We start from the raw sequence: 15,548 nt of genomic DNA on the forward strand, positions 1-15,548 counted from the left end.
TCGAAGTTCCCCGGATGTTAGATAAGGACATTTGAGAATATGCATGCGACAAGATTTAACTGGAACGGTGCAATCATATATATATATATATGTCTGAAGAACAATTTCGAAGTTCCCCGGATGTTGGATGGTGCAATTTGGGATATTAAATATTGGATTCCATTTATAAGCTGCATAAAGCACAAATGAAACAGCTATGCATTCACATAACTATTTGATAATCCTTTAATTATTGTTGAGGATTGTATCAGCATGTGAAAACCACAGGTTGCAGGTTCAGAATACAGTTAGGAAGGGACTAAAACTGAGACTGTCATCAATTAAACCTGTGCAAAGATGCATGGAGTTTACCATCAGACAACTAGTAACTATCAGAAATAGTGTTGAAACATATCAACTAGTTAAGGATTGATTTGCGATATTTAATCACTGTGAGCTCCCTTGTAGTTAGAAAAGTAAAAATGCGACATTTATTCCGGTCTCTCAACTTTAATGAAAATTCAGTAATTAATTAATTCATTCACTATACATAAAAGAACACAACAATGCAAAACTTATAACAATTTACTGATTTCCATTTTTTTCAGATTTGACCACTAGTGGCCGTCACTCACATTCACAACAATTCAATCCAAAGATATGTCTGTGTTAACATTACTATAGATGAAAATTTATGAAATAATTCAGTCTCAAAATTACGCTAATTGTCTGCTTCTCCCTCTAGAGACATTGCAATTGCCTGAAAGACAATTGTTTTACAATCAAACAACAAAAGTCCCATGCATCATTTCATAAAACCTCTTTTTTCCCCCAACTTTCTTTGATGCCACCCCATTTTAATTGTTGTAGAACTTGCTAATTTACATTATTCAGATGTCATGTCAAAAGTCACTGTAATGAATGTGTTTGGGTGCAGCTTTGTGTTGAACTGCCTCACCCATCATCATCATCATCACTAGTGTGAGATCATCCAGACAAACACGACATCCCTCATTCCCCTTCACCACGGAGGAATGCTACACATTAAAACGGTCCAGGTAAGAGAATATCATCCCTTTGTTTTCTCTAAAGCCCACTGCATTGAGCTCATCTGTGTTGTATTTAGAGGATTTAGCTCCTCTGGCTAATGTCGGCTAGCAGACAGTTTGTTATGATGTGAAGTCGCAGCCACGTAGAAACACAAATACACCGAATTACTGACCGAAAACAGACATTTTGATATTTATTTTAAGGAATACACCGTGAAATTCGTGGATAGTTGTGATATTTGTTTTATAAGGAATCGTTTGGCTAGTTATCCTTAGCTCGCTAAATATAAACAATAACAATATTTAGTCATGTTAACATACCAGTACAAATTGACTGAAATCGTTGATTACATTTAAGCGTCTTCTTCTTATTTTTAATATTTAAATAATAACCAGAACCAAAAGTACAGGTAACTATATTTACTCTCTCTTAAAATAAAAGGAGTAACCTCTGATTTATTGTTAATGGATAAAGTAAACAATTATGTTATAATTGTATTTAGAATACAATTTAAATTTTAAAATAGAATTTTGTATTTAGGATTAACGGTCTTTGGCTGAAGACGCAAATAGCCTTGGTTACCATGGTAACAGCAGTTCCCACCAAACTACCATAGTGACGTCATTTAGAATGTAAATCATCATAATAAATATGCATTATTCCTTCAGCAGTCACTAACAGAAATGCCATGGTAACACCATGCAACAGTACTGCCACAGTAATGTTTTCACCATGCAGAAACATAATGATTTAGTACCATGTTTTGTGTCAAAGCCAAAGCCATACCAACACACCCTCCTCTACTTTATGGCGGAAGTAAGCTATTTCCTGTGAATGTGCCGGACTTCTGATTCAGTAGCTGCTGTGGAATACCAACATGGATGAATAACGGTTTGCGCAACAGTCTAGTTTGTATCTGGTTACAATAATTAAAACCATATGATAACAAATACCAGTTTGTAGCAGCAGAACGGACTGTTTTGTACACTAAAACAACTGAAAGTGGCCAACACTGAAAGCTGTGTACATTAAAGTTACAAATAGTTGTAAAGTGGGCATGCAATGAAAATTCACCATATCTATTTTCTAAATGTGTGTTATAGATATTATTGTGAACAATTGATTTGTGCATGTTTCATTTGTACATTTCTAACCTTGTAATTTAAGTTGTTTTCATATTAATTGCTCTATGATGCACTTAAGAAATCAGGGGCACGTTCAAGCTCAAACCGTTGAGCAACGTTTTGCAATGGTTTCCGGGTTGAACGACGTGTTTCCTGGAAACGGTGTGCAACGGGGTTTGAGATAGGTTTTCTCTTGTTTGGTGGGTGTGTCAAAAATGTCAGCCCTATCAGAAGGTGTGCAAGTGGGTTTTATATGGGTTTTCTTTTGTATAAACCACTGGTAAAAAAAGGGTCATGAAAGTGTGGTGCGCGGAGGAGGGGGAAGAGGGGAGACAGACAACACACACAGCTTCGCGTTCAGATGGTTTCATTTCGCTCCCATCCAGTTAAAAACACAAATAAATGCACAGCCATTTGCACTCTGCATCGAAAACATATATATGAACGCATTGTTCAAACACACACTTCTTCAATCCATGAATGTTTCTCTCAGTTAATGTGCGCAATGTCATCTCACTGTCTGAAACGTCTGTCATAGCAAATCAACACATGCTGTTGGGTATAATTAAGCGAAGCGTCTTCTCATAGCATAAGAACACACAGTCTCATGAATAATTTAATAGACACCGACGCATCATCAATGTACTATAGTCCATTGCCATGTCACAAATTGTGATGTCAACACAATGTAGATTTTAAACCGGAAGATGAAAATAGAGCAAAAAAGCTTAAAATGAACCAGTTTTCTCCAACAGTTAAAATGATCGTATGCTAACATTGTCTTCTATGATTTATAACACAAACACCTCTGCTAAAATCTCTGAAAAAGTAGTCTGGGATTTCGTGACCCTTTAAAGAGACAGCTCGCACAATGTAATTAACATCAAAATAAATTCACAAGAGCAAGAATATTATTTGCACATATTTATTTACATTAAAGGTAAAATAACTGAAATAATAAGAGCACAAGTATAGATCTGGAACTTTATTAAGTCCGTCTAAATATAATTTAGTAATTGCAATGTCTTGTGGTCCATATCCTTTCCTTAGGAAGGTGTGCTAGACACTGATTAATGTAACATAAAAATACTATACATAGTTATATATTTTGCTATTGTATTGTGGAGTGACACTTTCATATAATTTTCTATGCTCCTCTGATTACATAATGGTAAATATAACAATATCATAGCACAACAACAGTGATCAGCAATAGTGATAAGCCTAATACTCACAATAAAAATAAATGATGTATAGATCATAACACAGTCTCGGAGGTAAGAAGTGGATTATCCTTCACCTAAAATGTTTGTCTTTTCATCCTAATAATAAAATTATCCTCAATAAAAAGGAACCACAGTTTCCACAAATCCCTTCACTATTCACTATTCTGGACGGCAAGGGCATTGACTGTAACATTGGGCGTATTTTGCAGTATTAAACATGTATTTATACCGATTTCATCAGTCTCTGAAAATTCTTCAAAAAGAACACAAAGAACCTTCTCAGCTGCCATAGTTGCAACTCTTGCGTCAATAGAACAGAGTGTTCAACGCACCACCGTTTCCGTTTAAAAAACGTTTTGTCTTGGCTGAAAACAGCCCATGTCTGTTTAAACCCCGCCCCTACAAGCACATGCTAGAGTGCCACACCCACATCTCAACATCCGATCAACAACCGGTGCCTTTTTCGATAATCATTACAATGTATGTCACAGTACAGAATAAAAATCTGTTGCTATTTCAGTTTCATCATGACTTCACAACTGACCCTTTGCAAAAACTCGCCCTCCTTAGTTAGTATTGCTATGTCCGACAAGCCATGCCGTCTCACACTACTCATCATGTTCATGCATCATGTGAAAAACTTTGCGGAGCACAAGACGCAACAGGTTATTTCTGGTATGAAACAAAGTCTTAGATTTATAATTTTGGCATTTTTAAGAAATGCAAACAATAAATACCATTTCGTTGCTCTTTAATGTGTCGTGAGAGATCACTGTATTGACTCAGTTCAAGCGGCACATAAACAGATCGTCTTTTCATATTTATTTAAAGCACCAAATAAACATGAATGAGCATCAGAAATTATTTAAACTGCGGAAAGACATCAATACACACAGTTTAAGTCCACTGAATTTAATCGATTCTCCTGTCTGATTTGTTTGTCGGACAAAAAGGCGGATTTGGCGTTATGATTGGTCAGATTGCATGTCAGTCAAGCTTTTTGCAAAGGGTCAATTATTATGAATAGCATGGTTCTTGGTTTTTATCACACAATAAAACAACTACACACAATAAAACTGTATTCTGGAATATTCTAAAAATGTTTTCTGTATTCACTATTTTCTTCTGTTAGGGAATCTTATCTGGCCAGGGAGGGTTGTCATTCATCCAGGCCCTGAAGGAATAGCACCTTTGTGTGCATAAAGCAGGGAAAATGAGTACGGGGAAGCCGAGTGGTCTGAAACCACCCACCAAGATTGGTAAACCAGCTGCGACGCCAACCAAAACCTCCCCCACCTCAGGTGAGTCACCCATTTGGTTACATAAGAAACACACTCATTTAGTGCTGACGTGGTCTTATTTTTTTCTGATTGTAGCTGGTGCCAAGGCTGTAACATCCCCAACCTCTAATACGGCCCAAGATGCTGCGTCAGATTTCTCTGTCGGCGAACGAGTTTGGGTCAATGGAAATAAACCGGGTTATGTGCAGTTCATTGGAGGGACCCAGTTTGCACCGGGCCAATGGGCGGGAATAGTTCTAGACGAGCCCATCGGGAAAAACGATGGCTCTGTGGCCGGAGTGCGCTACTTCCAATGTGAGGACTTGAGAGGTATATTTACTCGGCCCTCCAAACTGTCCCGCACTCCCGTGCCAGAGCGTGAGGCCAATGGCAATCAGACGCCCACCAACAAGACATCCACCTCCCCTGCCAAAGATCCCGTTCCTGTCACTCAAACCACTAGTGCAACCACCAAGACCTCAACAAACCTAACCAGGGCCACCAGTGAGTCTGCATCTAATCTTTCTGAGACGGATTCGGCCAAGAAGTTGCAGCGGGAAATGAAGTTGGGTGATCGTGTTCTGGTAAGGCCCGTCTCCTGTCTGTCTTCATGCTTAGTGGCATATTGTGGGAAGTTTGCGGGAACTTTTTGCTTGCACTTCTCAGGTTGGTGGAACCAAGGCAGGTGTTGTGCGTTTCCTGGGCGAAACTGACTTTGCCAAAGGTGATTGGTGCGGCGTTGAGTTGGACGAGCCTCTTGGCAAGAATGATGGAGCAGTGGCTGGTGCAAGGTAAGGCCACAATTTGCCAGAATTACCTAAGATCAACCCCTGGGAAAAGGATGATCTGTTTTAAAACACATTTACTTATCTAGGTGAATCTAACCAGAGTTTTAAGATATTCTTGATATCTCCTTTGAAACTATAGAAGAGATGTGTGAGATTACTAGGGTCTTTTTTCAGCTATATATCATAAAGTTCACTTTTCATGTTCAATTCCAATGGAAAAAAAATGGATGAAATCCAGTTTTATTATGAAATTTTTCACATTATGGAAGTAAAATGGGTTGTTAGTGCTTTTTTGTGGTGGCTTTAACCTCGTGTTACTCCTAACTGTCTTTATGGGAAGTTATTGTAAGCTAAATGATAAAGAATATCTTAGCTATTCCCCAGACATCTTATACACTGGCATACAAAAGTTTGAGGAAAAAAGAAATAAATAAAAAAATTATTACTTTTATACAGCAAAGACACATCAGAACTGATAGTAAATATATCTGTTATGTTACACAGGAATAGATATATTAAATATGATAATATATTAAAATAGAGAACACTTATTTTAAAGTGTAATAATATTTACAATAGTCTTGTTTTTACTGTATTTTTGATCTTTGTATTTTTGACGTCTTGGTGAGCACAAGAGACTTTTTTCAAAAACATTTAAAAGTCATTCCAACTCCAGACTTTTTAGCAGTAGCAGTATATTTATATGCTTCACTCCCATAGATATTTCCAGTGCCTACCAAAGTATGGACTGTTCGCTCCTACTCACAAAGTCACCCGCATTGGATTCCCGTCCACCACTCCTGCTAAATCCAAATCCTCCAGGCGCAGGTCGACCCTGAAGAACAGCCCAAGCGCGTCCTCCATCAGCTCCCTCAGCTCTGTCACCTCCTCAGTTGGAGGCAAACCCAGTCGAGCAGGCCTGGTACAGTCCCACACCTTTCATTTACCTTTTATGCTTTTCTTTAAAAAAATTTTGAAATAATAACTGTCAGTAATCTCTTAGCTCACAGAGACATCAGCTCGGTACGCACGGAAGATCTCAGGCACCACGGCCCTGCAGGAGGCCCTGAAGGAGAAGCAGCAGCACATCGAGCAGCTCCTGGCCGAGCGGGATATGGAGAGGACGGAAGTGGCACGAGCCACAAGTCATGCTGGAGAGGTGCAGCAAGAGCTGGCGCTGCTCAGACAGGGCCAGGAACAGGTCAGTAGCTATTCTATCATCATTATGGGCATCAATATGTGAAAGTCATAATTTTTTGGATGATAAACGAGACTCTGTTTTTGCATGTTTTTGAAGTATGCTCTGGAGATGGAAGCCAAGTTGGACCAGTTGCGGAGACTCGTGGAGACTGCAGACAGAGATAAAGTGGAGCTGATGAATCAACTGGAAGAGGAAAAGAGGTAACATTTAGAATTAAAAATACTTGGTATAGTAATTGATTGGTACTGAAGAACATGGAATATTCTTAATATCTGAAGAAACATTAGAGTGCTTACTGTGTACTTTTTGGCCCACAGAAAAGTGGAGGACCTGCAGTTCCGTGTAGAGGAAGCTTGCATTACCAAAGGTGACCTTGAGGTAAAGTGATCCTATCATACACGTTTACAATGAAAGAAACTTGATATGAGCTGACCAGTGCAGTAACCTGTCTTTAACAGACCAGCCTGTGTTAATGCATGTTTATACTTATATTTTAGCAAGACAAATTCACAGGAGAAAAGTAGGTACATTTAAAGGGATACTACACCCCAAAATGAACATTTTGTCATTAATCACTTACCCCCATGTTGTTCCAAACCTCTAAAAGCTTCATTACACTTTGGAACACAATTTAAGATATTTTGGATGAAAACCGGGAGGCTTGTGACTGTCCCATAGACTGCCAAGTAAATTACACTGTCAAGATCCAGATAAGTATGAAAGACATTGTCAGAAAAGTCCATCTGCCATCAGTGGTTCAATCTGAATTTTATGAAGCGATAAGAATACTTTCTGTAAGTAAGGAAAACTAAAATAATGGCTTTTTTCAACAATTCGTCTTCTCTGTGTCTCTCAGCATCACCGCAGCTCCATTTTGGAGAATATCTGCTGGACGCAAGCAGCTTACGCTCTTCTGTGTCAGCCGCGACACAAGGATACGTTTTCCTCATGTATTCATGCTTTGATTTGAACAAAAACAGCGCATTAGTGTTGTTTTGGTGATTATGTGGAGCGTACGCTGCCTGCATTCAGCTCATATTCTCCAAAATGGCACTACGCTGATTTGGAGAGACACAGAGACGACAAATTGTTGAATACAGTCGTTATTTTTGTTTACTTTGCGTACATAAAGTATTCTCGTCGCTTCATAATGTTACAGTTACCACTGATGGCAGATGGACTATTCTGACGATGCTTTTCATACTTTTCTAGACCTTGACAGTGTAATTTACTTGAGATCAGTAATTCGTTTATAGAAAGGAATTTATGACCACAACTATAGATAGACATAGATACATTAATTGATTCATTACTTCAGTGATTGAGTGACTTATTGATTCATTTTATAGAAAGATATTTGTAAACTAATGACCACACTGATAGATAGATAGATAGATAGACAGGTGGATGGAAGGATGGATAGACTGATAGATTTAATAATTCAGTGATTTATTCATAGAAAGGTATTTGTAAATGATTGACCACTATAGATAGATAAATTCTTTCATTCATTAATTTTGTCTCAAGATCAAATTGTTAATTACATGAGGATCAGGTTCTTCAAAAATCACTTTAGAGAAGAAACTTACTTCTATAAGTAATAAACAGTGCATCACTTCTGTTTCTAGTTCTTGTAGCATTGACTCTTTGATTCTTTGATGCTTCATTCCCCTTATTCTCTTTTTTGTACATTCATTCACTGCATTCTTCTTTTTTCATCTTTGATCACGTTTACACATTTCATTCCTTCCTTTATTCTTTTATTATTGACACCCTCCATCTTTCTTTCATCGGCCTGCTCTTTGAGCCGCATTTGTTTAATGTCTTTGTGCTCTTGATTTTTTTTTTATGCGATCTTCCGTCTTCACGCCGCTCTCTGTGTGTCACTGCTGTCTTTGTCCTCATTCATAGAGGAGGATGATGTCAAGGTCTGCATGAAGCTCTTCGTACTTGGCTTTTGGCTGGCATGTGACCGCGCCGTTGGTGTTGTCTCTCTCTTTTCCTCTTCTGTCGACTAACAGACGCAGACCAAAATGGAGCATGCCCACATTAAGGAGCTCGAACAGAGTCTTCTCTTTGAAAAGACCAAAGCAGATAAACTCCAGAGGGAGTTAGAGGATACTAGGGTAAATCAATCTGTCAGATGGGAGGGTGAGAGAGATTTCTCTTGGGGTAAATGTCAGATCCCCATGCACGGAAGAGATTTTGCTAATTTTGGGAAAGTGATTATTTTTTATTCCATGATGGATTGAGGTAGGTCTCTTTTTTTGTAAGCACCACTGGATGCATTTCTGCAATCCTTCTTCGTTTTTCATCCCAAAATAAAGTGAAGAATAATTGTTTTGCATAAAGAATATTTTTAGTTCAATTTTCTTTTTTTTTAGGTCCATGTAGTTTTTTACATAGCATTTAAACACGTTCATCACAATTCTCAATAGCCTAATGTAATTTGGGAAAATGTATATGATTTAAAGTGTAAAGTGCATTTTATAGATATATTTGTAGGTTTACACTACTGTTCAAATTTGTCAATAAGATTTTTAAAATGTTTTTAAAAGAAATCTCTTCTGCTCACCGAGGCTGCATTTATTTGATCAAAAATACAGTAAATCAGTAATATTGTGAAATATTATTACAATATAAAAAACTTTTTTCTATTTAAAAATGTAATTTATATTTGCTGCCCACCAAAAAAACATTTCTTATTATTATCAATATTACAAACTATGGAAGCTTATTTCCACTATTTGCTGCAGAATTTGCTAGATTTATGCTCAACACAAGTATCTTGCTCAAATGCAAGATACAAACTCACAATTCTGAGAAGAAAAGTCAGAATTGGAAGATAAGAAGTCATAGTTATGGCTTGGAAGAAATTCTGAGAAAAAACTTGTCAAAGTAAAAAAAAATCAGAATTGCGAGATCAGATCAGATTTTTTTTTTACTGTCACCTTTGATCAATTTGAATGCAGTCTTACTAAATAAAAGTATTAATTTATTTTAAAAAGTCCTTTGAATGAAATTTGTTTTTATTGGCATGATGATTTTTCTTAAATTGTTTCCCACATGACCATAATGTGAATCTAATTTGATTAGATAATTAAATTAATGAGAAAATAGTAGATGATTCTTATGCAGAAAATATCTAGTTTACGTATAATGGCTTCAGTTGCCCCGGTTTGGTCACTATAAGCGGTTGATGAAGTCCTGTGTCCCACTGTAGGTGGCCACGGTGTCCGAGCGCTCCAGAATCATGGAGCTGGAAAAGGAGGTGTCTGATTTGCATCTTCAGCTGAGAACTCTCCGGGCTGAGACCGCGGGATCAGCCTCACCTCCATTACAAGACAAAAAGGTCCATTCAACCCCCTTGAGTCCATCTAAACAAGATGCATTATGACATGTTATTGTACATCAGGAAACATTTGCATCATTAGAATTGATCACTGTATTCTCTACATTCTTATAGATCAAGGAGCTGAACTTTGAATTGGAAAACAGACAGAAGGAAGTGCTCATATTCCAGCAGAAACTTGCCTCCTCTGAACAGGAGAAAACATCCCTCCAGCAGCAGCTGCAAGATCTGGTATTCAACACTAATACTGATTATTTACTGATAATTTTATTTTTTTTCACATAATGGCACTGTGTTTTTAAAGGTTTCTGTGTCTTGTGCTGTACTTGTGCCTCCCTCCAGCCCATATGGTGATCTAATAACTGCTTTTTATGTTATTGAATTATTTAGATGTGTCTGGGGATACATACATTTCTCTAAAATTAAGTGTTATATCATTACAAATACTTGTCTTTTAAGCCAATAAGTAACGAGAGGCCATACATTACAGTGATTTTTACAATGGTTAATAGATATGGTTAGGCTTTATGTGAAGCGGCAATGGCAAAATGATAAAAGTCACCAAGTACTTGAATTATATAGCATTAATTATCAGTTATGAAAGTAAAGCACATTTATATAAAATTTCTATGTAAATAAAAGGGTGGAATTTTTTATTATTTTTTTTTTGGTCAACCTGTTTGTACCAATTCTTTATGTTGATTTCAGAACCAGAAACTTGACACAGCAGTGGAGGACAATAATAAAGCAACACTAGCCATGCAAGGTAAGCAAAACATGACTCTTCAAAAGCACCTAAATGCTTAGTAACTGCATAAAGCATCTGAGCATTTATATATTTGCATCCCTGGCGTTTGAACCTGTGCCAATGTGAACAGTTTTGCAGTGTCATTTTTGCATGTTGATGAGATAAACCAGCCATTCCCAGCAGAGCCATAATTCACAACGGCACACTTTTACTTGCTCAGTAGTCCAATTTGTGTAAAAAAAATTGGCAAAAATGATCATTTTAGCACAAATACTGCTACATGAGCTCCTCTATGACTACTTCTGTTCTGCGGCAGAAATGGAAAGGAACATTAAAATGCAGAGAGAGATGCTGGATCAGGTGTCCAGGGAGAAGGAAGACATGCAGAGGGATGTGGCCGACCGGCAGCAGCAGGAACAGGCGAAGGATGAAGAGAGAGAGCTTCAGATGAAGGAGCTGAAGGAGAAGTTGGGCCGAGCAGAAGGAGAGCTGAACAGAATCACAGAGAGGAGTGCTGAGCTGCAACAGCAGCTGGCGGAACTGAAAGCCTTCAAAGACCAAACCCAGGTGACCGAATGACATTTGTAATGCATGCACCCAGTAGCTCCTGCTGTTTTATACACTATTGCTCCAAAGTTTGGGGTGGGTAAGATTAAGAGCTCCTGCTGTTTTGCAGATTATTAGAATGATTTCTGAAGGATCATGTGACACTGAAGACTGGAGTAATGATGCTGAAAATTCAGCTTTGTATCACAGGAATAAATTACAATGTAAATTAAATGTAAATGAAACATTTTTTTTACTGTATTTTTGATCAAATAAATGCAGCCTTGGTGAACAGAAGAGAGTAAAATCTTAATTACTCCAAACTTTTAACCAGTAGTGTGTTTTTGATTGTTTATGTGTAGTGTTTTTGAAGTGATGATAGTAAGATTTTGGTTTGTGAATATGGTGTTTTGCCATGTTAAAATATTGCCAGGTTAGTTGAAGGATCATGTGACACTGAAGACTGGAGTAATAATGCTGAAAATTCAGCTTTGCATCACTGTAATTAATTACATTTTAAAATATATTCAAATAGTAAGCAATTTTTAAAAATTGTAATAATATTTAAAAATATTACTGTTTTTACTGGGTTTTTGATCAAATAAATGCAGCCTTGGTGCGCAGAAGAGAGTTCTTTGAAAGAATTATCTTATACCAACCCCAAGCTTTTATATGTTAGTTTATATTTGAGCTTGTTGCACATGAGTGACCAGAGGTTTTCTCTCACTCAAACAGAGTTTACAGTCTGATGAAAAGCTGGAGCAGATGACAAAGAGGAACAAGAAGTTGCAGGAGGAGGTAAATATGCTTTATTCTTCATATCATGAAGATAAACAGTGACTCCTGGTTACTGTAAGGTCGTATCTGCTGTCTTAAAGGGACTTGGAAGGGTGTGACTAATTCATTTATTTGAATTAGTGTCTACCAGTTCAAAAGTCATCTCCGTGTTGCTAGGATGTCATGAGTTGTTACTAGGGAGCTCTGGGTGGTTGCTAGGTGGTTGCTCAATGGATCTCCTACACAGACCACATGATTTGAGGTATTCGTGTTCATACAGTAGCAGAGGTGTACAGTTAGGTTTAATACTTAGTGTTATGAGTTTGTTCAAATCACTCAACCTTAGTTAAGCCATTATGCCACCTTAGCAGACATCAGTAATCATCATAAAAAATGCATGTGAACATGCCAGTAGCAACATTTAAACATATTTAGCATTTGTAGCTGAATAAACGCATTTACTTAAGAGGCAAGCAGAGGTTTTTCACTGTGTAACTGTACTTTTACTGACATAATGGTTCAGACACACTGTTAATTCATGCACGAGTCCTCTCTACATCTGACTGCCTGCATGCTACATGTAAAGCATGTTCTGTGCACTCATACGTGGCCTTACATAATCATCCCAACAGCCTGCACTCATCAGAGGAGACTTGCCTCCTGGGTTTGTGCTTTTCACATACGGTAAGACTGCGTGAAAGAGTAACAGGTCTTCTTATATCACAGGTTCTCAGTCGAATTCAGCATCTATATTATATTGATTGTCCTGCAGTGGTTTAGATGGTGTTGTTGGTTCAGTCTGTGGTAATATTGGGTGTTTGCTTGTGATGCGTTGATGCACCTGAAAATATTCAGCTGGAAATTAACTTTTGTTCAACCATCCAATAAGGAACCTTAGTTTTTAAGAGTGTTGTTCTAAACGCATGTGATTCATAGAGCACAAACTGAGCTTTGGTGAATGCTCAAGCTTCTTTTTGCACTATATTCCAACTATTTTGAAGCCATACAGTAACTTTGTTTGTTATGACAGAGGAGATTTACTTAAATTGTGCTCTATTTCTTACACAAAGATATCAAATTACTTAGAATTTAAGCACACAAGTCATATGGACTACTTATTTGTAACTATGACCTGATGTTATATTAAAACGATATTATTTCAAAAGTTATCATTTTTTGTTTTGAAATGAGATTTTTTTGGGTGAACTGTCCCTTTAAATGTATTTTTGGTTTCTGTATTGAAAAAGACAACCTTGTTGTGACCTCATTTTGGACTTTTGTCCCCTTAAGGTTTTAAATTAGCAGATCTAATTTAGTTTAGCCTCAATTTCATTCTTTTTGTGTGTGTGTGTGTGTGTGTGTGTGTGGCATTCAAGGTTTGAAGTCTCTGTGCTGCAGCTTTAAAAAATACACAACTGTACAAAGGTTTGAGATATATAAGTTTTTTTTTTGTGCATATGCTCACCAAGACTGCATTTAATTAATCAAAACTACAGTAAAAACATTAATGTTGTAAAATATTATTACATTTTGAAACCTATTTTAAAATGTAATGTATTCCTGTAATGCAAATCATAATTTTCTGTATCATTACTCCAGGTTTAAGTGTCACATGATCCTTCAGAAACATTTGAATGTGTTTTTATAGTTACTCATAGAATAAACAGAAAATAGAGGCTTTGCTCAGGCAAGGAATTTCATTTCTGAGATGACAAACAAGTATCATCATGTAGAAACAGCTAGTACAGGATGAATGAGCATTGAGGATGAGAGCAGGCAGATGACGGAGAACAGCAGAAGGAGGGGGCGGGGACAGCAGGGGCATATCGAGAGGGGCGGGGCTAGCCCTCCTTACGTAATGAAGCTGCCCTGTGTGATGCTTTTCAGAGCCTGTGTTTGTGCAAACGTGAGCGTGTGCTGGAACGCCAGCGGAGCGAGAGCTCGTGCCTCTCTCTAGCTGCAGGGGGCCATAGGGGATGTATTATTGATAGGGCATATTTGTTTGGAAAAAACAGGAAAGACACAGCAATGGATGTGACAGCGCTCCAACAGAACTACACAGACAGCGTTTATAGCTCTCTGTGCCAGGTAAAGATCACTCTTCTGTTGTGCACTTTGTAGGGATGCATGATTCTGTATATTGGTGACCATGTTGGTAATCAGGATTGTTAGCATTTTTTTTTAAATATTAGAACTGGTTTAGGATGATATTGAAACTGGATAATATATGGTGCCTGATTGTATTTGTTGAATTTAGAAGTGGAGGTTTAATATGAGCGCTGTTCGTTGTTGATGGTGATGTTTTTTCTCCCAATGTATTGATTTGAATTTTGACCAGTGTCAGAAATTGACTTAATTATTAAGTTTCTAGAGTTTATTTTTAGGAGCAAATTTTATGATTTTATAATCAGTGTTATAACCATAAAACAACCCTCGGATACTTGAATTAAGTCAACACATTAAAATAAATTTCTCATCTGAATAAGTATGATAATTTATTAATTTTTAGTTTTTCTAGTTGTATTTAAGTTTTTCAGCTAATATTTATATTTATGTCTGGTTTAAGTAACGATGCATTTTTAGAATTTTAGTTTTATGTTTAGTTAACAATAACAACACTGCTTTTCCCAAAAATTACGGCTGATATTTTGCAGATATTTGAGAAAAATACTTTTTTATAATCATAAATAATAATAACCATATGATAATAACATATGCTTTTATATAATCAGTTGTATGACCATAAAACAGATATTTAAATTTATGTTTAAATCAATGCTTTGAATTAAATTCTCCACCTGGCAATAATGTGTAAGAAATGTTTGAGAAAAATATCAGATATTACAAATAAAAAGGATTTATTACAAAGCAGTTTTTCCCCCATTTCTAATTTTGGTGGCATTGTTTTCCCCCTGATGTTGGCCATAATGTTGGATATTGGTAATTATCATAAAAATGATTTTCAGCTGTCCCTATATGCATCACTATTTTTGTCACTATTTTTATTTTTTATGCACAAAAAAGGAAAGAGAAAATACTTTCACTCTATCTTTTGCATGTTATTTCTGGTGAGTAATGGAGATGTTAAGCTGTGGACATTGAGTTGAAGAATGCTTTCACGTGTCTGAGTGTGAATGAAATGGTTGTTTTGATGACAGTGTAATTCCTCCATCATCACAGAATCTCTCAGGCTTTCTGAATGTAAACACTGAATCACTCAGAGATAATCAGCGCAGGCCAATCTCTGCTGGTTCATAATAAAACATTGATGTTGGTTCTTGGGATGTAGATGATATTAATTATCGGCTCGGCCAGTTGTGGGCGTTTGTGCTGAAGTGTGTGATTAACGCTTCAGTCTGATGCAGACCAGTTACTCACAGTGAGCCAGCACCGGCACAGTTCTCAGTCGAATTCAGCATCTATATTATATTGATTGTCCTGCAGTGGTTTAGATGGTGTTGTTGGTTCAGTCTGTGG

The 15,548-nt window shown here is 37.1% G+C and overlaps 1 protein-coding gene across 3 annotated transcripts in view; it reads left to right on the forward strand.

Moving 5' to 3' along the window:
• The window catches only part of LOC109058986 (CAP-Gly domain-containing linker protein 1-like), a 66,755-nt gene that overhangs the window by 34,888 nt on the left and 16,319 nt on the right, over positions 1–15,548 (forward strand). Inside the window, exons 2-15 of one of the 3 annotated variants that reach the window (XM_042733207.1) lie at positions 917–1,037; positions 4,512–4,680; positions 4,756–5,243; positions 5,326–5,450; positions 6,168–6,369; positions 6,451–6,648; positions 6,745–6,848; positions 6,966–7,026; positions 8,670–8,774; positions 9,872–10,000; positions 10,115–10,231; positions 10,709–10,766; positions 11,065–11,315; positions 12,030–12,092. In XM_042733207.1, the coding sequence (XP_042589141.1) occupies positions 4,593–4,680; positions 4,756–5,243; positions 5,326–5,450; positions 6,168–6,369; positions 6,451–6,648; positions 6,745–6,848; positions 6,966–7,026; positions 8,670–8,774; positions 9,872–10,000; positions 10,115–10,231; positions 10,709–10,766; positions 11,065–11,315; positions 12,030–12,092 (1,989 nt within the window). In that variant the 5' untranslated portion in view covers positions 917–1,037; positions 4,512–4,592. Of the gene's footprint in view, positions 1–916; positions 1,038–4,511; positions 5,244–5,325; positions 5,451–6,167; positions 6,370–6,450; positions 6,649–6,744; positions 6,849–6,965; positions 7,027–8,669; positions 8,775–9,871; positions 10,001–10,114; positions 10,232–10,708; positions 10,767–11,064; positions 11,316–12,029; positions 12,093–15,548 lie in introns of all 3 variants that reach the window. The other 2 variants (XM_042733206.1, XM_042733208.1) reach the window with 2 other exon arrangements.

Source organism: Cyprinus carpio, chromosome B10 (genome assembly GCF_018340385.1).
Source record: "Cyprinus carpio isolate SPL01 chromosome B10, ASM1834038v1, whole genome shotgun sequence".
Taxonomy (NCBI): Eukaryota; Metazoa; Chordata; class Actinopteri; order Cypriniformes; family Cyprinidae; genus Cyprinus; species Cyprinus carpio.